At 27.3% G+C, this 27,994-nt stretch overlaps 2 protein-coding genes across 3 annotated transcripts; both read right to left on the bottom strand.

The window, feature by feature from the left end:
- Positions 1 to 21: 21 nt before the first annotated feature.
- Positions 22 to 5,740, bottom strand: LOC145189026 (dual adapter for phosphotyrosine and 3-phosphotyrosine and 3-phosphoinositide-like). Of its 2 annotated transcripts, XM_090087978.1 has the most exons (9): positions 5,659 to 5,739; positions 5,338 to 5,558; positions 4,941 to 5,197; positions 3,867 to 3,991; positions 1,877 to 1,924; positions 1,662 to 1,724; positions 1,016 to 1,101; positions 817 to 904; positions 22 to 185 (listed from the first exon to the last, which is right to left on the bottom strand). In XM_090087978.1, exons 2-9 carry the CDS (start codon positions 5,373 to 5,375, stop codon positions 159 to 161), a joined length of 732 nt encoding a protein of 243 aa, XP_089944104.1. In that variant the 5' UTR covers positions 5,376 to 5,558; positions 5,659 to 5,739; the 3' UTR covers positions 22 to 158. The 2 variants fall into 2 exon arrangements, with proteins under 2 accessions (XP_089944104.1, XP_089944105.1); XM_090087979.1 differs by lacking the exon at positions 817 to 904 and having other exon boundaries at positions 50 to 185; positions 5,659 to 5,740.
- Positions 5,741 to 10,751: 5,011 nt separating this feature from the next.
- On the bottom strand, positions 10,752 to 26,597 carry LOC145189017 (WD repeat-containing protein 35-like). The gene is made up of 34 exons (XM_090087944.1): positions 26,417 to 26,597; positions 25,496 to 25,613; positions 24,631 to 24,696; positions 24,057 to 24,149; positions 23,817 to 23,918; positions 23,612 to 23,691; positions 23,400 to 23,480; positions 22,454 to 22,512; positions 21,030 to 21,402; positions 20,237 to 20,329; positions 19,990 to 20,082; positions 19,828 to 19,888; positions 19,526 to 19,667; positions 19,363 to 19,432; positions 19,189 to 19,242; positions 18,908 to 19,017; positions 18,586 to 18,634; positions 18,356 to 18,451; positions 18,102 to 18,170; positions 17,326 to 17,406; positions 17,170 to 17,217; positions 16,718 to 16,806; positions 16,491 to 16,608; positions 15,989 to 16,074; positions 15,801 to 15,880; positions 15,302 to 15,498; positions 14,938 to 15,213; positions 12,568 to 12,642; positions 12,267 to 12,419; positions 12,112 to 12,180; positions 11,784 to 11,888; positions 11,614 to 11,699; positions 11,457 to 11,525; positions 10,752 to 11,344 (listed from the first exon to the last, which is right to left on the bottom strand). The coding sequence occupies exons 1-34, from the start codon at positions 26,438 to 26,440 to the stop codon at positions 11,179 to 11,181; spliced, it is 3,531 nt and encodes a 1,176-aa protein (XP_089944070.1). The 5' UTR covers positions 26,441 to 26,597; the 3' UTR covers positions 10,752 to 11,178.
- Positions 26,598 to 27,994: the final 1,397 nt, after the last annotated feature.

The raw sequence follows: 27,994 nt of genomic DNA, 5'->3' as shown, positions 1-27,994 counted from the left end.
TATTTAAAAGAATTATTTTTCCTTCTTTTTTTTTTTGATGTTGAGCAAAAATGAAATAGACGAAAAAATAATTTATAATAATTTAGATTATATATAATACATTAAAAATAACTCTTGAACTGCTGATGACTGATTAAATAAACTTGTACCCAGGTCTCTTATTTCTCCCCAACAGGTTTACTTAGCTAAAACAGAAAGTATTTTTTAGAAATCAGAATAAAAAACAAATTACACACACTGTGCAACCAGAGATAAAAACTTTATAAATTAAGTTTATTTATTCCATAAAATAAGATAGAAAAGAACAAAAGGTAACACAAAGAAAAGTATCGAAGATGAAGAAAGAAAGTGTGGAACAATTAGCTTTTATTTGATTTAATCTCTGCTTTTCTCGAAAACTGCAAGTCAAACTTTAATCATGTAAAAACTAAAAAGCTATAACAGAAGACACTCATCAGTGAGATAGAAGATACTATCTGGTTAAATTTCATTCTGTAATTTCAAAGATTAGTTGGGAGTCTAACGCGCAGGTCTAACTGTACTCTAATTTAATTTTAAACTGAAAGAAGAAAAGTCAAAGATGAAAAATAGTTAAAAAGCTTTTTGTTTTGGTGATGACCATTTTTTTAAAAAAATACTTTTATTACATTCATTTTACTGATTGACTATTAGATCATAAACAAAATAAACTCGAGTATTTTGGTATATAGCAATATTAAAACAAAACTTATTTTAAAATAATTCTAAAACAAATTCTGGCTGCGCTTTATACAAATGTGATTTAACAATAAAAAAAAATTAAAAAGGAGATTTTACCAACTTCCATTTTAACATGTTAACCCATTCTTTTCTCTCAGAGTCACTCACTGCATAAATATAGTATGTACGGTAGGGCATTTGAACTCTATGGTTAGGGTAACAAAGTTTACTAGCAGTTAATAAAATGAATCCTAAAACAAAACATTTACAAACATCTCTAAAACCAAATTTAAAAATAATATAAAAAACACACTACCTAAAAGCGTAATTTTTTCCTAACGTTTCATCTTCTTTGACAGATAAACAAAGTTTTAGATCCAATATACCAAGTGGCTGTTTGCTCTAAAACAAACATAGCATCTAATAAGTAAATTGGATGTGTGCTATAAAACAGGACTTCTCAAAGTGAGGGCCATGACAATAAAAAAAAAAAATTTCAGCATTGGGGAAATTTTACTAAGACAAAGCATAACTTTTAGCAGTTTCCTTTTTTTTTTTTTTTAAACTAGAGAAATTAAAATGTTAAGATGGCTGCTTAAATGAAAATGCGTTGAAAAAAAAAACAATTAAATCCTGAAGAATTCAAATTGAGAGACAGGTTTTAAATTTAAGTTTTCTTTAAAAGTTAATAATCGAATTTTTGCTTTGGATTTAAACACATTTTGAAATGCGGAAATAAATAAACTCTCTTTACTGAAAACATTACACCAAATTTATAACCTTTTTTATTCTTAATATTTTGTCCTATGCAATGAATTAACTACATTACAGCTTTAAATTTAATTTACACAAAGTATGCAACATACTTATTGTTTAACATTTGTAATTGATTTTTAAAATGAAATGATATTGTTTACTCTTTTTAGTGAAGATTTAAGAGCAGAATAAAAGGCTAAACTCACTCCTTTAATCTTGTAGTATAGGAGTTCATCTCGAAAAAGAACAAACCAACGTGTTCTCCAACTCTGCAAAAATGAAGAGTTTGTAAAAACAGACATCAAGCAATATATGAACACATAATCAAGAAGCAACTTCTAAAGCCATTCTTATAAGTATTTTAAAAAATCAGCAATGAAAAAAAAGCAGCATTAAAAAGAAAAACAATTTTTACACATACCTTTATCTTTAAACCTTGCTTAGTCAAGTAACCCTCCTTTGAACTTATCTAAACACAATGTCTATAGAAAACACACACAAACCACGTAAAAATTTGTAAAAGGTCAGCAATTTTACAAATTTCTAAATAACTCATCATCTTATTGGATGATGTACATACCAGTTTAACTCTAAAAATCTGAAATGTTCGATATTTATCAGATTCAACTAATACTTGTTTATATTGTTTTTCTGCCTTAACACACCATTACGCAAATAATTGCTTCCCACACATGCTTTTCAACAGATAATGAAGTCTAAAATCTTTTATATATAAATATATTCCTTATTCATTTCTTAAAATGATTATATCAGAGATACTACTTATGTATTGCATAATATCTGTAAGACTTACAAATGTAAACAGCAAGTTTAATTTTAAATTAGAACTTGTAAACCTTAAAAGGAATTTGACATTTGATTTACTATTCTATATACTATATTTATTAATCTATATATCATATTTATTATTCTATATACTATATTTATTATTCTATATTTTAAAATTATTCCAGAGGTACTCAATTAGAAAAGATTTGGGCTTTTTGCTGAACAGGCCAAAATTTTCAGTTTTATTTTAACCTTAAAACTACTGCTTAACTAGGTACAAGGTAAGTTTTACATCATTGATGTCCAAAGACGCATACTATCATAGGTTAAAAACTCCATAAGACCTTCTAATATGCTATCTTATTCATATTTCTACTTTTAACAACTGAGGTGACACAATTTCATGAATATGCAGCGCATATTATAACTTCTCAGATTGAGCAGTTGCCAGGATTGAGGACAGGAATGACATTTTCAAGGCAAATTTATTGAACTTAAATTTAATCAAATTTAGATTTAACCAATTTTCCTTTTACAAGAATGTCAAGAATATTTAAACAAACATCAATTTTGGGACTAAAATTATTTAAGAAAATCTTAAATAATTTGTATTAAGCAAACAATAGTGTCAATCTAGAAATTTCTTGCCAACCATAGCAAAGTTAACTGTGCAACTTTTGAAATATATTTCTGTACAAAGTTACAACTATTTTATTTATCATTTTTGTAATTCAGCTCTTCATAACATATTAGATACTTTTTTATTTTTTAACAAATAGAGATTTATTGAAACAATTTTTCCTAAGAAAATAAGTTCACTCACTTAGGAATAATTTATATGTAAACAAAAAGTAAATATGGAAAATATTGTTCAATTGCAAATTACATATTATTACAACTAGATATTTAATAACAACTTGGGATGAAAGACCTGGGATGTAAAAGCACTGAAGCTGCAGCTACAATATTCATATAAGAAGAAATATTGATACTAGTGAACTAACAGAGGCTGTGTTAAAAACATATAAAAATATGTGACAATTATGATTTTACTAGGTAATTGTGAAGAATGTTAAAATTAAACAACACTAAAGTTATATATAAAACTAAAATAAATGATTTGTTTAACAAAATCATAATGATGAGCTGAAAGTTTTGAGACAAAATATTTAGCTAAATAAAGTAATAATGCAAGAAAATATTTTTTTTTTCATGTCATTTTGATAAAATAATCAGAAAATAAAACAGAAATATGGCACACAAACAAGTGTTTTAATTTTGTTATTTGAAACATCAGTCAAGTGAATTCTTGTATATTAATATTCAAACTAATTTAAAACAGATCTTGATTTGTTTTTTTATATGTAAGAATCATAAAAAACAAAGTTTAACTTTTTTTTTGTTAATCTGGTTTTTCTTTTAATATTTCAACGTTATATCAATATCTTGAATTAAGCATTTTTTGAAATATCTATAAAAAAATTTGAAGTAAATTAATTTTTAAAAAAGTAGAATTAAGTTATTAATGAAACTTTAAACTGAGATTATTAAAAAAATTTATTTCATATGCAACATGAATTGTAAACCTATAAAAATAAAGAAGTTTAAAAAATTAAACTTACTGAAAGTGGACGAGCTTTGAGAATGGGAGAATCATTACCCAGTTCAGCATGAATAAGAATTGAATCATAATAAGATGGTTCATCAACATGGCGTGGATAAGGATACTTTAGTAGTGTCAAAACACCTGCATGCATTAGAAATTTAGAAGAGTCAAAAAGTTACATACATTTACATATTTACACATTTACATATTTAAAAAATTCTCTTACAAAAATGGTTTAATTAAGGTCAATATTTCTCTATTAGTTTTTCTGAAAAACAGATGTGTTAATTTTCAAATTATACTTTTAAATAAAACAAAGAAAAATAAAAGTCGATTGTAAGTGCTAAAATACTTTACATGTTTGATTATCAGATGTAAAGAACGCAAGGGAAAAAAATGAGTCACATTTTATGGTTTTGAGATTTTTGTTTCATATTTATTTATTTCAAATCATTCCTTTAGACAAGACCATTTTTGTTACTTAAAAATTCTTGTCAAGACAAATTTATTTAATCATTAATTAGACAGGAGTATTAACCAAAAATATTCTTAAATGTGAATCTTCTGCTTCTCCCATACAGTCAACATGATCTTTATCGTGAAAAAAACTGAAACTAAATTTAGATTGAAGTCTTCACTTCATTTTGAGAAATTTACAACAAATGAATGTGCACTTCGTTTTAAGAAATTTACAATATATAACATATTTTAAAATAATTTTAACAAACTATTTTCAAAACCAAAACATCTAACTAAAATAGAGAATTATTTTGAGTTAGCTAAATTAAAAAGTAACATAAAAAAAAAACATTTAATGAGAAAAAAGCTGAAAGCTTAACAATGGGACTTAAAAAAAGTTACAACTAATTTTATCTATAAGTATAAATGTTTACAATTTCTAGGATTTTTAAAGATTATGCAAAATACTGCAGATACTGCAGAATATTATATTTCTATATAGAAGTACAGACAGTTATAACTTATAGTGTCTATTTTAACTTATAGTCTATTTAACAAATTGACTATAACCTATTTAAAAGGTGCGTAATATAAAATCAAATTAACAAAAATTTAAAAATGAAAGAAAAACCTGATTCACCACCAATAAGAGGCTTGTTTTCAAAATGCTTAACAAATTCTAAAAAATTTGAAAATGACCCAATTCCAAATTTATAAAACTTTCCATCCCACTTTATTTGAAAGTGTTTAACTGAATTCACACATCGACATGAAAGGACATAGTCAGCTTTATCTGATGTACAACGACGAAGAAGATAAGATCCATCTTGTCCATTCTGAATTAAAAGTGCTTCTGCTTGATGCCTGTTTACATTTGGGTGAAACCAACTAAAAATGAATATATAAAAATATGTGTATATATATTCATATGTTTACGCACATGATATATATACAATATAGATTAAAGATCAATAATATAAAAACTTAAAGGATAGCTCTAAAATTACAAAAAAATTCCTAAAACCAACCCTAAGTCTTCAACTCTATCTTCGTCATCGAAAGGCATTGAGGTGTTTATCTTTTTTAAATTACCCAATATATATATTTATTTAAGTTTTTCTTTTGTAAGCATTTAGTATGTTTATATATATATTCAAATAGATATTTTTCTTTATCTTAAAACCATTAAGCTAGCAATGTGTCAAGCAGCACAAGATATTTTTGCAAACATTCCTTAAACCAATCACCACTAAGAAAAAACACAAGATTGCAAAAGTAAAAAAAAAAAAAAAACAGAAAGCCTAAAATTTAAAACCAAATATATACACACATATATAACACATACATACATATGTATATTCAAATCTATGCAGGTTTCTAAATTTAGATAAAAGTATACTAGTGCACGCACACACACACACACACACACACACACATTTAATTTAACACGTGTGAGTGTCTTATACTGTTTAGATTGAGATACTTTTTAATATGATTCTTTTGTTTAAAGCATAAAAGAACTATATTGTTAGATTATAATGCTCACAACATTTACTAAAACAGTTTTAAGTCTCTTTTTTTGAGAAAGCCTCCTAAAAATGAGAAATTGTTTTAGTTTAATCTATTTTTTACGACGTTTTTAAATCTGTCTCATAGTTGCAGAGTTTTCACAATATTACGATTTTTAAAGAGACACAAAAACGCCAAAGGGCTTCTAAAGCGCAAAGAGATGAAGATGAGTAAAAATGGCAAAACTGAAAGTAAGATATCAATTGTATTTGGCTAAGCCATATTAAGTTTATTTCCTGGTGACAAAAAATTTTACATTTTTAGAAAAATTTCCTAACTATTATGTTTTTATAATATTGACATAAAACTAATATTTAAACTTTTTGTACCATACCCCTAACTAAGCCTTACTCAAACTCTTATTTCTTCTGTGTAATATATACATAATATTATATTAAAATTGAAAGTTTCTGTGAAAAAAGTAAGAATCATCATAAAATTTATTAAAACTTGCGATCCGATTAGTTACTTGAACTACAAAAGTTCCAGTGAGTCAGTAATGATTAATAGTCATGGCTTACAAATCTGCTTATGCATTCATTGTTTACGGATTTACCCGTACTGTAAAAAGCATTGAAACTTTGAATAAAAATTTACAATAATTATAATTTTGAAATTTTCTTCGTAATTTTATCATTTTGAAATTTTATTCATAATTTTATGAGTAATTTCAGGTTTTGGTATGAAAGGAGAGTTTTTCACCAGATATAACTTGAAATTGCTAGTTGCAAAACATACTCGGGGAAAATATTTTTCTGTTAAATCATTGATGGAAACCCCTTAAAATCTGCCAATTAAGCTTCAGTTTCGGTACGGTAAGTATCGTTTGGTCACTTGAGCGGTGTTTTTTCCGATACCCGTCCTACGATACCGATACAGAATTGGCACCGGTCTCGGAAAAACGGATTTTTCCGATACCAACTTCGAAGTTAATTTCTGTTAAAACTATTACTGTGTTGTTCTTGATATCGCTACAAACTCAAAACATTTTTATCGGAATTTGTTTCTTACATACGTAAAATGTTGGAGTGATTAATTCTGTATAAATTTTCAAATAAATTAATATAAGCAGCAAAATGCGTTGGAAGTAAAGAAAGAAAATACTTCTTCAAATGGATAATAGCAATTTACGTTAAAACGGAAAGAAATGTAAAAGAAATGGCTTATCTTAACTTTATACAAATTTTATTCAACAGACTTTTAGCAAAAGGTTCTTTTGGCAATTATTTCGAATTCTTTAGAATCATCAAAAAATAGAAATTTGCTAAAGTAATTTAAATACCTTTTTAGCATTATTTATTAGACTCCATGGAAACACTATCTTTTAACTTTTAGCTCACTTCACGTGATATTCGTTCAATAGCGCTGCCCACCTATATTCAATCTTTTCTCATTCTAATGTTGGAGATTACAATGAAAAAAACTTATTTACAAAATTTAACAACTATTTTTTGAGCCCTCTTAAAGTCTTCCAACTTTAACCTCCTATTTTTAAATCAGAAGCAAAATTTGCATTTGTTAGAAAAGTTCATAAACAACCAAATTAACATTATGATAATAATACAATATAATCTCTATTATATTAACAGTTATAGTTATTTTTTTGTTTACCAAAAGTAAATTATTTTTTTACTGAATTAAATTAATATTATATAAAAATATTAATTTAATTCAGTAAAAAAATAATTAAATTAAATCTTGACATGAGAAAAAATGTTTTGGAAACTGAACGCAAGTCTTTGTCAACTAGTAATAGCCATTTTTTAGATGTCGATCAACTATCACCACCTTCATTAACACCAAAACCTGTAACTCACACGTCTGCTAACATTTAGTTAATTTAATACAAATCACCATCAACAACTGGTTCCAAGTTACCCGATTGCCCAGAAATTTTGAATTTTTTATTTTTTTAAGAGTTGATGATGAAAATGTACGACATCTTGTAACAATTCAAGAGATTGGATTCATTTTTATCGACCAATTTTTAACTTTCTGCAATATGCCACGCATTAGATAAAGACAAAACAAAATTTAGTGCTAAATCTCAAATCTCTCTGGAATGAGTAGAACAGGTTGTTAAAAATGAAAACATGTAAAAGAGATCTTGGTGAAAAACAACTTTTGAGCTGAGTTGATTTGTCTTTTTTATCCTGGGTTAGCTGATGTAATCCTGGAAATAGTGAAATCCAGATAATTTGCTTTTAATTTAGTGTGAGATAATGAGGATTTCCTTATTAAGTTGGTGATTTAATTTTTTTGGGGCTTTTAATTTTAACTGTTGTAGTAATTGTAAGTTTAATTAAGACCACGCTAAAAATTAATTCAATTTTTTAAATTGAACTTCGAATATTAAAATTTCTTTACATGTTTAACTTTTTATTCAATTATGTTACATACTGATTGCTTAAATAAACGCAAAATAGTTTTTTCATGCTAATTTGGCATTAATTTGTTTTTCATAATTTGACCTGTTAAAATTTCGATTTCGGATTCGATTAGACTCAAATTTCGGTCACGGTTACAGTTTTGCTGGACCAAAATTTCGGCACTTTCAGTATCTGCTGAAATATCGATTCCGGTCGTTCACTAACTATTCATCTGCTAGTATAATAAAAGCTGCTAGTTGTAACTTGCCCAATTTTGATATTTCCAGATACTTATTTCATCAAAGTAGAATACTAAACTAACAGAAGATTTGTCTTTCATTGTGACGGAAAACTGATGAAAGACATGGTGGGTGTGCAACATGATCAGATAATTGTGCTTATGTCTGATGCTTTAGAATACAGTGAAGGAAATTTAGTGGGTGTTGCAGCTTTTGCTTATTTGAAAGATTGAGCTCAAGCCAATCAAACACTGGATCTCAGCGCTATTACTGTAGCATACTAAAATAATACTCCATATACATCTCTTTAAAATAAATTTTAAACAGTTCTGTACCTCCCTCAAATAAAATTTAAGCAATTGTGAAAACACAGATAATATCACAAATATTTACAATTCCATATTGAAACTGAAAACAACTGCCAAATATATTGACGAACAGGCGGAAGCATTAGCTATCTTGATTGTGCCAAAAATAGGATTATCTTTGGACAATTTCCACCGCATAATATACATTTTTTTTACCCATGAGATATCCACCAAATTCAGTTGATGAAATGTCATACAGAGTGTTCGATAAGCAACGTACAATTTCATTTGTCTGTTATTAATTAGCCAATGAGAATATTTCTAGAATAAGCCAATGAGAATATTTCTAGAATGTTCTTTTTTTTGAATATCTTTAGATTGTTGTTTTTGAGAATACAGTCATAAACAATATTTCTATATGAATTTTCATCATCAAATACTGTTATGGAAGTGGGGCTGAAAGTGCAATAGCAGCACTATGAAAGTTCAAACAAGCATGAGGTTTAATAAAAGACCCATTTACGACACACAGCATTAAAAGATTAGTTAATTAATTAGAAGAAACAGGCAGTGTTCTCGACCAGCAGAAATCAGGCCGTCCATCTCTTAAAAGAAGAAGTTGAGACGGAATCACTGCATCGTTTTGCTATATCCACTCAACAAGTTCCAGAAGATATTAAAATCCCTAAAACATCTATTCATCATGTCCTTCGCAAAAAGCTTCAAATGTTTCCTCACAAGTTCACCATACTACTGGCTCTGGGGAGAGTTGCAAGCAAAAGTATATCATCGTTATCAGCCCAAATCTTAAAAAGATTTAGCTAACTGCATTGTGCAAGCAATAGCAAATAATTCGGAAGAAGAAACAACAACAGTCATTAACAACTTGGTGATCCGTTTGGAAGCTGTTGTGCAATTAAATAAAGGCCATTTTGAGTATCTATTATAAACTATAAAAAATATTCTTACTTTAGTTGTGTTGTTGAAATAAAACTTACTGTGTTTCTTTTTGCTAGCTGTTAAAATTGTGCGTTACTTTTCAAACAACCTGTACTTACACAAGAAAAATGTCAATATTTTCTAAACAAAAGATGACGATATGACAATCAAACTTTTGAGAATGAAGAGGTTTCTTTTTCTTTACCGCACACCAGCATGGACAAAAGCTAGATTTGATGCTGACGTACCTATGAATGACCTTTTTTTTTCCTCAACAATGATGGACTACAAATAACTAGACAAGGAAGTTGCTGATGTAAATTTTCCTAACAAACGATAGTCTTTGAAAGAAAAGGTAGTTCTATCTCTATTTTTTTCCTGCAAACATGTGAATTCCGCTGTGAAATAAGACGGAAGTTCAAATAAGTTCAAATAAGTTCAAAAATTAATCATCAAATATGCTTGCCAAATCTTCTGGGACCTGAATCTCGATATTATTCAGCATGCTTGGCGTCAAAGAAATGAGGTTGCTAAACCAATTCAGAAATAGACATATTAAACAAGAAAACAAGAATCTAAAAGATTTAACGCTAACAGGTTGCGAAAAATGTTGCATGGAGAGAAGAGAAAATGATTTCAAATCTTTTCACGATCATAACAAATGATCCAAAAAAAGAGAGCATGGTTGCTGCTGAAAGTCACAGCCAAAAATATCTTGATGCTAGTCAAGATATTTTTGGCTGTTATTTTCTGAAGCTCCCCGACATTGTTTAATTTTATTTTTATCCAAAAAACTTTATACTTTAGTATATTTTGTGAAAATTGCTTTTTGTTTCAATTAATTTTTTTGATATGGCTTCAAAACACTAGCACAAATGTGACACATTAAAATTATCTTGCTGTGTTTTAACTTAAAAAAATATTGTTTTTAAGAGGAAACTGCGGCTTAGTTTTTAGGGGCTTTGAAGAAGCTCTAGAAAAACTTTTCTAGAGCTTCTCTATGGACAACTCTAACATATAGTCAGGAGTACAAAATTACATAGTGTATATATACAAAATTTTTTAATAATTACAATCGCAGTTTCCCATATATTTATGAACGATATAATTTTTTTATACATTACTGACATACTAATGAGTCAAAAATTACAAGAGTATGCAAATCTTTAGCATCTGTACAATATAAATGAAACATTTCGTTATTTAATTCGGTCTACATATTATGCTTGATAAATAATTTTTTTATGAATAAAAAATTTAGAGAACAAACGTTGCAAAACACCTTACGAAAAGAATTAGAAATCTCCTTCCTATATCCCCCCCCTTCCCCTAAATCTTACCAATAATTTGAGTGACAAAACAAGGTCTGAAGAAAAGCGAATAGAGACAGCAAATATAAGTTTAACTGAAAGAAAGTTTAAAAAAGTCATTAGAAGGTTAAGTCATTATAAAGCTGAGTGACATAGAGGACATGCCACCATGTTACTGATCTCTCCCTCGAAGGCTCTGTGCTTACATACTCTACACATCCAAAATTGATACTCTAATAATGGACGACCACTGGCAATGCAGACGCTGAATTTAACATCGCAAGCAGGACAAGTAGAACACCTTGTTAAAATATGGAGAAGAAAACTACTGAAAAGATTACAGTTTTAGCAAATAATTAGAAAAAATAACGATACTTTCTCGATACACGTTCAAATAAAAAAAGATTGCTCACCAATCCGGTATTCGAGAACTGCAACTTGTGCATTCAATTTGATTTGAGCGTCCGTCTTTTGGGCTGTGTCTGTAAAGAATGGATTACAAAATAAAAATTAGAAAACTTAAATTTTTTTAAAACTTTGTCTCGAACATCTACTTTGCTTTTAGCATACCTTGTGAAAATCTTTAAAGCAAGCTCTTCATATTGCTTTCTTTGTTCTTCAGTAAGGCTTTCAAGTAATTCAAGCTTGATGAATGACTAAAAAGGTTTATAAAATTGATTTTTGAGAAATTAATTTAAGAAAATTTACATCTAAAATGTTCAGTAGGTTTATTATGTTACCTTGGAGCATACAGCAAAAGCTTCGTTAGCACAAGCAATTAATGCTATCAACGAATGGGCGTCCACAGGATCAATAATATCATCGTAATCACGTAAATGCATCACCTGGTATTAAAAATACAAAATTAAATTATCACTTTAAAGAAGAAATATTTGTAAACCAAACGTGGAGTAAAAAAGATTTTTTTTTCTCTTTTAGGAAATATTTTTTGAAGTTTTCAAATAAGGATGTGCACAAACGTTTTAAGTTGTTATTTAAATATTGGGTATTTAGGATTGGTTTTTCAATTTCAATTACTATCATTATGTCATTAAAAATACCCTTTACCGTTTTAAGTGCACTAGCTGGATGTCCTTCGTAAAGTTGCCGCTGTGCAAGTAAGTAGAAATGAAAGGCCTATAAATAATAACAAAACTTAATATCTTACATTAGGAATTTGAAATCTAAGTTTACTTTAGAAATTTAAGTTTTACTTTACGAACCTCAGCCCCCCTCCAAGCATTATCTACAACTAAAGCATCGCCTGTTGATGTAAAATCCTCTTCCAAGAGACCAGCAAGTGCTGAATATGATTTTCCTTTTTCTATGGCTCCTTTAGCTGCATTTTCCTTCATTAAAACATGGTAGCATTCGATCTAAAGATAATAATTTTCCAATATTTTGGATCACAAAAGATTACAGATTACAGAAAATTAAACTTTAATCCTTATATAAAACCTTAAACGCAAAACTTTGTGAATTGGTTGTTAAAATTTTAAAATGAAATTGTGAGAAAAAACTCACCAATAATCCCCCAAGTACATACAACTGTTTGGCTCTCATAGGATGAGTGCGTGATTTAGCCACACCATCAGCAAGCTAGGTACAAAATTTAATATTTTTCATTGAAACCTTTTTTAAAATCATTCTGAAAACTTACAGTGTCTCAAAAAATTATCCGACCAAACAAGTTTTTCCCAGAAAAAAATGTTTAGGCTCTAAATTATACTAAAAACAATGAATAGTGATACTTACTTTGTCATTTTAATTCTATTGGGAATAGTATGTTATTTAGCGTTTATATTTTTTGATTCATGCTTCAGTTGGTTTATTATTTGTCCTAAGAGAAACTTAGTATTGAATAGGCTTGTAAAAAAATTATCCGACCAAGCGATATTTAGGTAAGTTTAATTAATTTTATGTGAAATTTGTTGAAATATTTTATCAAATTTTTATACAATTAATGAAATTGCATAACAAAAAACTGTTTTTTTGTAGTAAAAAAAAAAAAAATGTATAAAAAAAGGTTTCATGTTTTTTTAAGTAAAATGGTGGGAGGTAAACGTCACTGGACTGTTTCTCAGAGAAATTTAGCTGTTGATCTAGTCAATCTATCCTATCGTTAGGTGCAGCAAGAGACTGGAATTCCTCATAATACAGTATCCAGCATAATGAAGAAGTATAATTTGATCGGAACAACAGCCACAAAAGAAGGGCAGGGTCGCAAAAAAAAGACTTCTAAGAGTTTTGATAGAAACTTAATTATACAAGTCAAGAAAAATCGCTTCATTTCTGCTCCAAAACTGGCTGAGCAAGCTGAAGAGAATTATGGAATCAAATTATCCCATCAGACAATCAGAAATCGTATCCGAGACCAGGGATTTCAAGGACGACTTGCGCGTAATAAACCATATTTGAGTAAGAAACACATGAAAAGAAGATTGGAGTTTGCTAAGAAGTTCAAAAACATGCCGTTAAGTTTCTGGAAAAAGATCCTGTGGAGCGACGAATCGAAATTCAACTTAAAGTCATCTGATGGAGCCCAAAAAGTATGGAGAAAAGCCGGAGAAGCCTACAAACTAAGCTGCGTGAGAGGAACTGTCAAGTATGGTGGCAGTAACATGATGGTATGGGGTTCAATGGCTTAGAAGGGTGTCGGAAAACTCCAATTTATTGATACTTTAATGGATCAAGTGCAATACAGAAACATATTAAAGCAAAATTTGAAGTCATCTGCTCGAAAACTTCGGCTAGGATCTGATTTTACATTTCAGCAAGATAACGATCCCAAGCATAGTGCCAATAAAACCAAGGAGTGGTTTGCTGAAAATAATGTTGAGGTATTGGAATGGTCCGCACAATCACTGGACCTTAATCCCATTGAACATTTGTGGGAAATTTTAGACCGAAAAATTGGAGATCGGTCATTTTCCAAAAAAGATAACCTCAAAGTGGCAATTGAAGAAGCCTGGGAAAAGATTCAACCAGAAGAAACAAAATCTTTAGTTGAATCAATGCCTAGACGTTCAGAAGCTGTAATCCAAGCAAAGGAAGCCCCAACAAAGTATTAAAATAATTGTTTTGTTATATAATAATTTGTTATGAAACAAATAATGTGTTTGGTCGAATATTTTTTTGACAATTAAAAAACGACCTAAGTTCCTTTACTTTAAGACTAAAAACCTTGTGATTCATATTTTACATTAAAATAAATAAAATCTATTTAAAAACATGTTCTTTTATTTTCATTAATCTTGAGTTTACCAAAAAAGTCTAAATTTATGAAAATACAGCACTTTTTTTAGGAAAAATATTTTTAAAAATGTTTGGCCAGATAATTTTTTGAGAAAATGTACATCTATTTCATCTTCTTCCTTACCATTACAAAATCAATCAAAAATAATCAAAACCTCTGAAGACGATTTAACAACTACTCTTTATGTATTTTTTTGTCAACCTCATACTCCATTGTACAAAGAAGAGCTTGATGAAGAGCTTCTTGTTCATTTTTTAACAGAAGAAGATTGGAAAAGATTGGCACTAATGAAATGATCAACTACTTCATGATTAGTTTATTTGGACTAAATGAGTGGTAAGAATGAATGAAATAGAATGGTTATTACAAATATAACATATGTACATTTTTTTTAAAATAAGATAAAGACAACCATTTTATAAAAAACATCTTTTTATGTTTCTAAAGTAAAAATCAGATTAAAACTATTTTATACTGCACATTTTTTAAAACAGCAACATCAAAACAACATTAGCAACAACATTAACAACAAAAAGACATTCTGTATAAACTTTTAGACCACTACTTGTTATTTTAACTGCAATACTAGAAGAAAATAAAAAAAGTGTTTGAAGGTTCAAAAAAAAAAAAAAAAAAACCTTAAAAAGAAGCTTAGCAGCATCTACAAAATGATTTGCTTTTCTGTACAACTCAATAGCATCTAATATTCTGTTTTTTTCAAGCAAGTGAGCTGCATACTTTGCAAGAAGACTACTGATTTCGTTATGTTTGTGCTCTTTGGCCAGTTTTACTGCAAGATCCCATTGATTGAGGACAACACATGTTTCAATGGCCAGTTTAATTTGGTTACATTTTGAGTAAGCCATCACAGCTTCGTCACACAGTCCAATAGCAGCAAACTTATCACCAATGGACTAGAAAAAAATGTGATAATAAGACTAGTTTTCAAATAACACCTACAAAAAAACCATCTAGTTTAAGGAAGTGCAAAGAGGTATCTACCTTTAGTAGCTTATGATTTTCAGGTAATTGAGCAGCAAATTTAGACATGCCATTATAATCTTCTAACATGTAATAGCATTCAACAATTCTGTCATCATTTCTTCCTTCTGTATAATACTGGATGGCATTTGCCCACTTTTGTCTATCACAGTAGTAATCTCCTATGGCGTTCCAAGCTTTCTCCAGCAAAACATCATCTATAGAAAATCAGATTTGTACTTTAAAACTTAGAGCATTTGCAATTAAATAAATCCAGTAATAATTAACCATCAATTATTGATTTTCCCAAATTAAGAAATCATATTTCTGTTAAAATAAACTTATCAATTTAAATTATATATAATCATTTTTAAACAAAGTGTAGCTACAACAGCCGTATAATAATTTCATTAGAACTCCTGGTATTATCTTATTTGTGAAAATAGCAATGGTATAACTACTAACTAGACTACTTTTAACTAAAACAAAGCTTTGCTACCTCTCTTTAACTAAAACTAACCTCCTCCACCTCCCCATTTAACAAGTTGAACAACTCTAAACCAATCCCCAAGTTTGGTGCGCATCTCAACAGCCAAATCCCTAAAATAAATTATTTAGACTAAAAAAATATTTCAGGATAACAAAAATATTATTTAAAAACAAAAAATTTAGAACTCTTGTGTTTGTAAAAAATTATAGTCAATTCACCAACGATCCATGTCTAAATACATTTTCTCTGCTTCTTCATATCGTTGGAAGTAAGCTGCAACTTCCGCAAGCTTAATGTTTTCATTCTTAAAAAAATAATATAAATAAATAAACTTTGACACAATAAACAATATAAACAATACAATATAGAAACTGTACACAAAAAGAAATTTTAAAATTCATTTATGCACCTTTAATTTAAAAAACTCTGAAGTTAATTAGAAGAAAGTAAAAGATTTTAAAGAAAGTAGATGGCAACTGCTTGAAAAATAATAAATTACAGGAAAAACACCAAAATAAACATTAAAAGTTATGTTGTTAAAACAATTATCATAGCCTTCTCATAAAAAAAGTGCAAAGCATAAATATTTATTTAAAGAATTTAACTATCTATTAAAAAATATTTCTATTTTAACAGTAATGGTCCAAAACATTTTATAATAAAAAAGATGAAAGTGAGAAACACAATTTAGAAAAATCATGATTTGGTAAATGAACTTACATCTAGCTTTAAAAGCTGTTTTACAAACTTGATACCATGATAATCTTGACAGCGAACAAATGCTTTCTCAGCAACTTCTAAATCCAGTTTTTCTAGTGCTGATTCAGCTAAAAGTCTCCTAGCAAATTAAAAATAGCAATACAAGATCTAAAGCTAACATCAACCTAAAATTTAAAAATGTTAGTTGGTGCTTTATATAACAACTAAAACTCTATGACTTCACATACCATAATCTTGGGTGAGGGTTGTCTACAATGAATTGATATGCATCATCTATTCCAACTTTCTCTAGTAAATCTCGACTATCACGAAGAGACTGGAAAATTATCATAAGAAATTACTAGGATTTTAAATTTCACTTTTCAGTATCTATAAAAGCATTTTTAAAGTTGGCTCAGAAAAAAAAACAGCTTTTTTTCAGAATAAAATAAAAAATCAAATTAAAAAGATAAAATTACAAAAATACCTTAGAAATATATTAAATCACAAAGGTTTTTTTCATATTAACCGAATCTCGAAACCCTCACACTTTAAATCTGGATATGTAAATTAATTTACAGATCCAACGTTAATTATTATCATAAGATGATCATGGAATTATGAATTTTCAACATCCAAAACAAAAGAAGAGAACAAGTTTTTTTAAAAAATACTTATAATCACTCTTATGACAACTAACCTTTGTTTCCATTTCAACAATATGTTCTTTAGATGGATTATCTGGGTCCTTAAAATACAAATAAATCAATACAAAAAATTGATGTTTATGAAAGATGAAAATACAGTAGTTAGCTGGAAACTCAAGGTTCTCTAAAAAAAAAAAAAATTTCTCTACCTTCATTATATCATCTAGCAAAACAGCTTTAATTTGCAGATCGCTGAACTTACAAATATAACCAGAAGAAGTAACAGGTTCCTATAACACAAGATGCAGTTTTTTTTATTCTATTATTTATCATATACTAAAAATGATTAATTTCTGGTTTAATATATTGGCAATAAAAAAAAAAGGATAAAAGACAAGACACCAATTGTAATGCAGCAAGAAGCTAATTTTTCAATCTGTATTCAAAATCTATTTGTTTAAATATAAACAATAGTCCTCTAAGTTCAAAAAAAGGTCTTCATTGCATTCTATGAACTTTAAAATATTTGGAAGGAGAGCTTAAACCTTGCAATTTATAAATTTATCTTTCACTGTAACTAAGAACTACTGATTGTTTAATTTTTGGCTTACTAGTTTGCTGCAAGTGTTTATTTCTAGGAAAAAACTTGTTTTTGAATCAATTTATATAAATAAATGATTAACTTATAAATAACTACAGGAATTCATCTAAGAAAGCCAAAAGAATGTAGCATGAACTACAGTTAAGTGGTCTCTTGGATTACCATAAGCCACTCCACTGCAGAAATTTAAATGACCTTCTTTGGCTATTACTTGCATAACTAAACTATTTTTTTAAATATAAAAATTTATTGCTAAGTTTCAATTACTAGTGTGTGTGTTTCAAATATTTTAAAAACTTTTTCTAAACGTTGGTGCCGTAATGTTTAATAGAACATAATTTAAAAAATTTAAGTGAAAGTCATAAGCCATCAAATAAAGTATACCTCAGGATCAAGGTTTCTAAATATGTACATTCTAGTTTTCTCCAACATAGCAAACAATTCTGGATTGTCCTATCATAAAAGAAAAAAGAAATCTAGACAGGTTTCCTGGATTTTCAGAAAGAATTCTTTTCCAATATTTTTATTTGTAAACATAAAAATATGGCATTAAAACATTATCAAATGAAAAAGCAAATGAAAGAAGACCAAAGAATTCATTTATAAAGAACAAAAAATTTATTAAGAACTGTGCTTACATCAGCCCATTTCATATCCCAAACATCTTTTCTTTCAAAATTTAAATGTTCACCGACTTCATCTTTTCCTGTATTTAAATCTGTGTGTTTGGTTTCCTAAATTGAATTTTTCTAAATAACAATCTAATAGAAAATTTCTAAATAAAAATCTAATAGAAAATTTTGCCAAACAATCAAAAAAGACAATCTTGCAAAAAAGTCAACTACATTGAAGTAGAAAGCAAACATACAAGATCAAAAAATGTAAGAACTCCTAAGATGTCAATAATGGCCAATCTCCTGTAAAAATATGAATTTTTAAAATCAAATATTTTGTTTAAAAACATTTATTTTATAACAAAGATAATGCAATAACTTATGAAAATTTATTTAAGGATGAAAACAATTCCATAACTTAAAAAAAAAAAATCCTAGAAAGAAAAATTACATACCAAACTAACAGGTAATAGTAAAAAATTTATAGAAGAAAGTCGATTTATCATTTTTAAAAAAAAAAAAACTTAAAGTCTTACTTCTTTTTAAAAAAAACCTTTTACAAAAAATATTACCTACATAGAATTTGAATTTAATGACATTTGAAAGGGTCTGCAATTGAGAACATGCTTATTTTCTAAACTCACTCTAGGAAGAGAGTACTTGTGAATGGTACCAGACACTCTTCCCTAAAAATCATGAAGATATAAAAAATAATCACAAATCTAAAATAAAATTCTAAAAAAAAGGGTATGTAAATTATAAGCATACAACCAACTCATTAATTTATTTCTACTGTTAAAAAATTATTTAAAATAAATAATAACATAAAATAAAAAAGAAGAAATTAATTCACTTACTATGACTAATATTTTATCAGATGCACAAACACTGCAAATAGGATCTGAGGTCATCTAAAAAATTGGTACAGAAAGTAAACAATTGAAATTCTAGAAATGTATACATAAAACAGAACTTTATTTCACATGTCATTTTAGAATTTACTGCTTGATTAACACCATAAATTTACTCACAGCTTTTATCTTTTTCAAATCCGTGATTCCATCACCTGCACCGGAAGGTACATCATCAATGTGAAACATCCTTTTAAAACAATATTGCAAATAACGTTTAAAAAAAAGAATTAATTGAGAACTTTGAGCTTTTTAAAAAAACTAACAAACTCTTTTAACTTACTTTTCAGTACCATCTTTTTTCCGTTGAACATTTTGAACTGCTTCAGTATTAAATTTTTTAACCGTCTTATAATTCCATGTATAAAATGCTTCCCTGGATGCAACTATAACATGTGCCAAGGTGATACATATAAAAAGAGGCTCTAAAAAAATTAAAGTGGCTCTTAAAAAAAAAAGAATACTTTTACAAATGCAAACTAAAATTAAAAGTTTTAAATTTAACTGAATGCATAATACATATGACCACACACTACACAAACATAGCAATAGAATTCTATTGAAAAAAGTAAATAAAATTGTTACCTATATCAATGTACCTTGAATCAAGTGGTGTTCCAATGGCATTACACAACACCAAAATATACTAAAAAAAAAAACAAAATTAAAGGATGTCAGACAAATCTTTAATTACTATAGCACATATAAGTTCATAGGATAAAATAGAGCAAAAAGATATATAAATACCTGATAACTTGTTTCTTCAGCTTTAGTCACCAATATACAATGGTCAGCAGCAGTGGCAATACTCACCAAGCTGCGGATATATTTTACATATCTCTAAAAGAAAATTAGTGAAATGTTTTTAAATTAAAAACTTTCATTTCTTTTTAATTCAAATTCTAATTTATAACTTTTAACCTGAATTTCATTTGGACTTTTAATCTGAATGTCATTAGGAAAGAAAAAAAATGTAAAAAATAAACTTATGAACCTCGCTTCCTTTGGTATCCCAAAAGACCACACACCATTCTCGTCGATTGGGTCTAGTGAAAGCATATACTAATGTGTCAGCAAAGTAACCCCACTATAAAATTAAGAACTTTTTAAATAACGATAACTTAAAAAAAAAAATAGTTGTTGCCACTAAAAAGTTCATTAAAAAATTTTGACTTAAGCTTTTTATAAATGTTTTTAACATTATTTTAACATATTAACAGAAAAAGAGAAAGAAAAAAGAAAAAAAAAAAAAAAAAAATGCAAATAGAAAATCACTTTAAAATTGAATAATTATTTCAAAACGTGAAATTTTTCAGGGAAAAGTCAACTTACACAACACCTTTACTACAAAAATATAAAAAAGATTTGGGTTTACATGAAATTCAAAATTGTGTTCATGAACTGTGTTTAATTTATTTAACTCTAATAATACCATGCTAAAATTTTTAAACTCAAGAAATTGCATTGAATCAAAAAGATCTTGACCATTTTAATCATAAAAAGGAAAAACCCATATCTTAGGATTCTGTAATTCTCTATTTTACTCTAAATTTTACTCTAAACTAATTCAAATTAAAAGCAAATATTAAGCCCTAACATTTCGTTGTCAAGCAATATGCACAAATGTTAATTAACAATTGTCTTTTCTTTAAAAATTTGTTTCTGAACTCAGTCAAAATGAGTCCAGAAAAAAATTTTTCTGAGTGATAATTATCAAAAACAGAGATGTATTTTAAAATGTTATTAATCTTAAAAGAAACAAAATATTAAATGAACTTTTTTTTTACCTTGTAATCAGGTCTGATATTTGCAAAATAAATAAATGTATCTACAGCTAAAGCAATTCTAAGACTGCCTCCTTCCCATGCTAATGATTTCAGATCTTTTCCAGGGACCTTTAATGTACGCAAATGCTCTCCAAATGGACTATAAAACTGAACACTATTGATGTCTTTATCTTGATTGGCAACTTTCTGAGAACCAGCCACAGCAAACATTGATCCATTATGACACCACTTAAAAGACGCTACTGTCATGTTGGTGTTAATTAATATAGGAGTTTCATCAACTTCATCCTTCATTATTTGACACTTTCCATTTTCATAACAAATTGCTAGGCAAGGGCAGTTTTCCTCTAAATAACCAGCATTACCATTATACCTAAAAATCAAAGCAAGAAATTTTCTCATATGGAAAGAATTTAATATATTTTCATTTGATCAAAAAATCTTGGCTGCTTAATAGATAAATCTTTCATCAACAGGAGTTTTTTTGTTAGTTTCAAACTGCCTATAGTATATTCAAATTTCCTATAGTATATTCAAATGTAGTTTTAACAAAGAGTTAAAATAAATTGCAACCTCTTTAATGAGTTTAGAAAAGAACTTTTATTTGCTAACAATTATTTTTTTGTAAAAATGAAAAAAAAGCCAAGTCTTTAAAGCTTTGTAAAACTAAAAAAAAAATTTATTATAAAAAAAAAAGACAACAAAAATATTCAGTTTGGGCAATATACAAGAAGCATGGATGAAACAGCTGTATTGTTTGACATGTCAACTTCAAAAGCAGTTTACACAAAAGTAAAAAAAAAAAGATAGAACTTTATTTTATATAGAAACTATTGAACATGAAAGAAAAATCAACTTACAGTTGTCTAAAATTGCAAAGCTGGTAGAAATAATATTGTTTAACAATTAAACAAAAAATATGGCTGAAGAAAGAAAATTTGCCAAATAAATAATTTATGAACACAAAAAAGTATGGTTAGATAAAGCAGGTACTAAGTTATGGATTAGAAAGGTTTGGGATTGTCATTTTACTGGATTATCTTACCAAAAAAGACTGTTAGTATGGGATTCTTTTAAAGCTCATTTTACTGAGGCCATAAAATAATGCTAAATGATACAGTAATTCCAGGAGTAATTCCAGCATTATTCAAGAAGACAAAAATATTAATGTATGGGAAATAAACCTCAACTTACAAATCCATCATAATAAGTTAAAAAAATCTTTTCAGTTACAAATAGAGGGTCAACTTATACACCAGGTCAACCTATACACTGGTATATAGAATGTATAAACAATGTTTTTCAACATGCATTACAACAATAACATATGGCATATGATGCTAAACAAAACCTTACATAGAATGTCCATTAGCCTCATTGTCTTAAGAAAAAGTTTTAAAAGTATTAACAAAAACTAAACTTACCATTCTATACCAACTAAATTGGAAGAACCACCATCAAGACAAAATAACTCCACAGTGCTCTGAAATTAAATTTAGGTTGATGCAATAACATAATAATTTATGCAATAACATGTTTATGTCAGTTTAATAACATAACAAAAAAAACTTTCTACAATATTACACTTTATTTTGGGTAATTAGGGTATATAAAGCACAAAAATGATGTTAGTTTCGATTAGGTCAAGTTTTTTCTCATAACAGACTCTTGACCAACCACTTAACAGACTCACTGAATGTCAATAAAGTTTTCATAAAAATAAATGGAAGTTCTATTTTTAATGTCATAAAACTATTTATAATTTCATTAACACATAATAAATACTATCATCCTAACAATTCAATTTACAAATTTTCAATTTTAAGTTTTCTTGAATGAGATTGTGCTGAGGAAAATTTAAACAGCATTTTTATTAACTTTATCACTAAATAAATAGTGTTGAACCAATTCTGCTCAGCCTTTACATTGGCAGCAAAAAAATATATAACAAAAGCAAAAGTTAGAGGACCTAAAAATTTGATACCTATTCTCTTCATTCACAGAATAGGTATTGAATTTACATGAGAGAGATAAAAAGTTAAAAATGAAACTATGATGGAATGGTAAAATAGTGACTGATTAATGTTTGGCTTTAAAAAAAACTGTTAAAATACCCTAAATAACATAGAATATTGAACTGATATCATTAATTTAGTAACAAATACAAAGAACTCTACTTATGCTTTTCCAAAAAGAAGATTTATATCATAAAAAAATTTTTTTGTAATTGTTTGTAAATAAAAACTGCAATTAATAATTGCTAAAAACTCTTGTTATAAATGCTGAAACAAAAAACAATTTTTCTTATTATTTCCCTATAATCCAAGAAAACAAGGACATTTAAAAGTATTTAAATTAAAGTACACTTACAATGGAATTTCCCAAATTATCATAGATATGAACTTCACCATTAGTTAGTCCAAAAAGAATGACCTTACCATCAGGCGACCACTTTGAATAGAAATAAAAACAAGACTTTTTTTATATGTTTAATCAAACAGCATTAAGATAAAAAAACAAATACTTGTAAAAATATTTAACTCTAACAAATCTATAATTCCAAATTCTTTTAATTTAATTACTTCTACTTTGCTTAGATTCATATTTTTAAAGTCCTTTCCCCAAATTCTGTTGCCATCAACTGATCCCATTATAACAGCACCTAAACATAACCATGATTAAATCTTAAAAATCAGCTATCTACAGTCAACTTATTTAAAAAGTATTTATCAAATTTAACTTAAACTATAATCAATAAAATATTTTACATAAGCATTAAACCATTACCATCCTCATAAGTGATGCATATTTTTTGACCATCTGCATTCCACTTCATGTCACACACCACACTTTTGTTACGATTGTTAATCATCTCTTCGTACCAAGCTCCTATAAACAGTATTAGACAGAAATTTAACTTACACTTTTTTATAACCATAATTAAATAGTTATATAATAACAATAATATTGTAACAGCCAATCAAATTTTAAATAAAAAATAACATGAAACAAGAGCCACATTTAAACCTTTATAGAGTATCCAAACAATGATGAGTCCAGCTTGGTCACTAGTTGTTAGCTTTTGGAACTGCTCATTCCAAGTAGTTATCTGGACAGTTCCTAATAAAAAATTTTTTTAAATTTCATTAAACTTTTTCTAACCTTTTTATTATATAGAGAAAATAACATAAAATAAATCTCATCATCACCATCTTTTAAGACTTTCTATTTGACATTAGGGAAACTTTATTGCTATTTTAAAAATCCTTAAACTTTATATAGAACAATCGAAATTAACATTTAACAATTTTTTATAACCATAAATATATAGTTATGTAATAACAAAAATATTGTAACAGTCAATCAAATTTTAAATTAAAAAAAAAAAAAACATGAAACTATAACTGAAACACGATCCACATTTAAACCTTTTTTAAAGTTTAATATCAGTGAATGAAAAAAAAAGTATATATATATATATATATATATATATATATATATATATATATATATATATATATATATATATATATATATACATACATTCACACACATACATTTTTTTATTTTGATCTAGAAAATGATAAAGAAATAAACCAACCTGAATGACCTTCTAGAGTTTGATTCATAGACAGATTATTTGGTGCAGCACCTTTAACTTTTTGATCTAGAAAAAAGAATCAACCAAAACAGATTAAATTAGTAGAGTAGTTATTTAGCAATAGGTTTATAACAGGATTATGACAACATTAACTGTGATGGAATAGTTAACCAAAAAATCAATAGAGCACCCAAATTATCCATTTAAAATCTTATACAGCACTCTTTTCTTGCATTTTCTGAGTTACCTTACAAATATGTTTTAAACAATCAGAAATAGATTTTTTTAGTTTTGGATAATTTTTTTTTCACTTACAAGTCCAATATTTAAAATTAACTTTTTCAATTATAAAATGCCAACTATTTATATCTCAAGATTAATTATGATGAATGTGATGAATTGTAATGAACCTTATTAATGAAAAAGAAAATGTTGGCTCCATAGAAATAGAAATCATACCAAACTATGGTTGTTATCTATTTCATTTATGTGGTTTTCCTGAAACTGATAGAACAATTTAACTATTCATATATGCTAACTTATTTTAAACTGTATGATTTTCTATATAGATAAACTAGGTAAATTTAACAAACAAGTTATTAATCTAAAACTACCATGTTATAGCTTTATTAATGTTTAGCAAGAAAGAATCAGCATCAGAAAAGCACTGACTTAGAAAGTGAAATAATAAAAAAATATAAGAACTAAAATTTTATATAGAACTTTATCTAATTCTTTTATTGCTCTAACTCTTATCAATAGAGATCACAAAAATAACTTATTAAATCAACATTATAAAGAATTTAACAACTTAAAAATATACTTCAATTTGAAAAATAGTCTGTACTGTTAAAAAATAACTTACCGCCTTGAGATTCAAGACACAAAACTTTAAGTAGGCCATCATCACCACCACATGCAATATAACCATGCTCACGATTCCAACCAATGCTTCGAAGTTTAATATTATTGGGAATGGCAATCTAAACAAAAATGCATTCACAAGTGTTAACAATTGTATACACACACATACACACACACACACACACACACACACACACACACACACACACACACACACACACACAAACATACACACACACATACACACATATGTATGTATGTATATATATATATATATATATATATATATATATATATATATATATATATATATATATATATATATATATATATATATATATGTATACACATGCATTAATACATGCATGCATGCATACATATATGGATGCATGCATACATACATGCATGCATTCATGCATGAATGCATGCATCTATGTATGTAAACATATAGTACATAAAGCTGATTTACAACTTGAAGAAAAACAGTATTTTTATGTTAGTTTAACTAAGTAATGTCATAAAAACTCTGCATGATTCTAGTTTTATTTTGCTTTTAAACCAATCACATCTAATAAAAAAGAAAAATTTTGTATAAAAGTTTTCTTATCAAATAAACAATAACAAAATAATAATAAAAATGATAATAATATAAAGCAATCCAGTTAAGCTTTTGATGAGATTTAATGAATAATTCAATTTTATTAGATTAATAAACTTTCTGAAAAAGTCTTAACAAGCAAATCAGTTGCTAAGCTGAGTGTTTTATGAAATGTTTTTGGATGATTTTTTAGCTAGTTGGTTCTCTCTTAGTCATAACATATTGCAGAGAAGTACTGTTTTTACAGATATGTTTACCCTGTTTGTGTTTGAAAAGTTACTTAGGTTTAAGCTGGTTGGTTATATTATTTCCTTACTATATTACCTTCTTGCTTAGATAAACAAACATCTTGTCTTGAGAAAAACTCTTTCAAAAAGCATTCCAATTGTATTGTTAAAATATGAAAGTCTTTTTTATGTCTTAATGAATGTGCTTCCTTTGTTTATTTTCAATCGCATTCCTCGCATCTAAGGACGCCGCTCGACTATGCAAATTATCAAACAAGATACATACAAAAAAGGTGTTTGGGAAGTTAAGTCAGAAATTTTTATTAACAAGAACTTGGATTTGAATACTGGCTTTGTCATGGGAGAACATCGGAAACTTTTAGTACCTTAACTGGATTTAAATTTGGCCACCGGAGTAATTAAAGTAAAATCCAATTGAAAAATCATTTCTTTCGTTAGTTGTTTTAATAAACTATTGCCTAATGTTTTTTTTAATGATCTTTTAATAGCAAGTGAACAAGAAAACCCCGGTTGATGGTGATACATGTAATGCTTTTATTTTAGAAACAATTACACATAAAAAATTACCTATTATTACTAACAGTAAATTTAGCCTATGTTTAAAATGGAAAATTAATACTCTAATCAGTACCACACCTGGCAACAAAGTTGACAAAGATGTAATATTTACTAAAACTTTTTTTTAAAAAAAAGAAAAAAAATCAAACTTGCATATAACTAGATTTCACATACTTAAAATTTTTAACACAAATATCTAATATAGGTACAGCAAATGGTCTTATAACTGAACATTTTTTAGATTGATGCATTTATCAGATTGCATTTAAACTGAGAGCAAGTTAGATTTAAATTTAACATTTTGTAGTAAGCATGTAATATTATGTTCTATAAGTTTATTTGAGATTTTATTCTTAAATTCTCTAAAGAAAATTAAACAATAATAATGATGATAATAACAATATTAATGATAATAATAATAACAATAATAATAATAGTTATAATTATAATAATATTAATAATAATATTAATAATAATAATAATAATAATAATAACAACAATAATAATAATAATAATAATAATAATAATAATAATAATAATAATAATAATAATAATAATAATAATAATAATAATAATAATAATAATAATAATAATAATAATAATAATAATAATAATAATAATAATAATAATAATAATAATAATAGTAATAATAATAATAATAATAATAATAATAATAATAAGCTCAGTAAATTTTCGAAAATGTAGAATTGAAAACAAACATAAATCAAATTCTAGTTTTGTGGGGAACTATTAAGACTTTCCCTGAGACACTAAAGAGTCACTTTTTAAACTTGATAATATTTTTTACATCTGACTGCGAATCAATGCATTTTACAAAATACACTCTCTTTTTATGCATTTTTATAATCGCGTCATTTTCACAGATTTAATACATTAACAATTACATACATTAACACCTACACAAATTAGCATCTATAAGCATTAACACTTACACACATTAGCACCAACAAACATTAACACCTTAACACACGCTAGTTACATGTTGAAGACGTTATTCACAACACCCTCCCCCAATTAAAGCTGAGACTTTGGTTTTAATCGAATATCTTCCATCTCGTCTTCCATGATGTAATTG

The sequence above is a fragment of the Hydra viridissima genome, unplaced genomic scaffold (assembly GCF_058129835.1).
Source record: "Hydra viridissima isolate aposymbiotic clone 2 unplaced genomic scaffold, HvirCarnegie_v1 scaffold_5, whole genome shotgun sequence".
Taxonomy (NCBI): domain Eukaryota; kingdom Metazoa; phylum Cnidaria; class Hydrozoa; order Anthoathecata; family Hydridae; genus Hydra; species Hydra viridissima.
Note: the sequence above shows the minus strand (reverse complement) of the source record. Positions and strands in the feature narration are given on the sequence as shown.

Coding starts and splice junctions, on each gene's coding strand:
- LOC145189017 (XM_090087944.1), bottom strand. CDS start 26,440: ATGTTTGTTTATCTAAGCAAGAAG. Junction 21,403..22,453: donor AATTTAGTTGGTATAGAATG/GTAAGTTTAGTT, acceptor TTTGATTTTTAG/GTATAATGGTAATGCTGGTT. Junction 11,526..11,613: donor GCTTTAAAGATTTTCACAAG/GTATGCTAAAAG, acceptor CATTCTTTACAG/ACACAGCCCAAAAGACGGAC.
- LOC145189026 (XM_090087978.1), bottom strand. CDS start 5,375: ATGCCTTTCGATGACGAAGATAGAGTTGAAGACTTAGG. Junction 3,992..4,940: donor TCTTATTGGTGGTGAATCAG/GTTTTTCTTTCA, acceptor TAATGCATGCAG/GTGTTTTGACACTACTAAAG. Junction 1,102..1,661: donor TATACTACAAGATTAAAGGA/GTGAGTTTAGCC, acceptor TGTTTGTTTTAG/AGCAAACAGCCACTTGGTAT.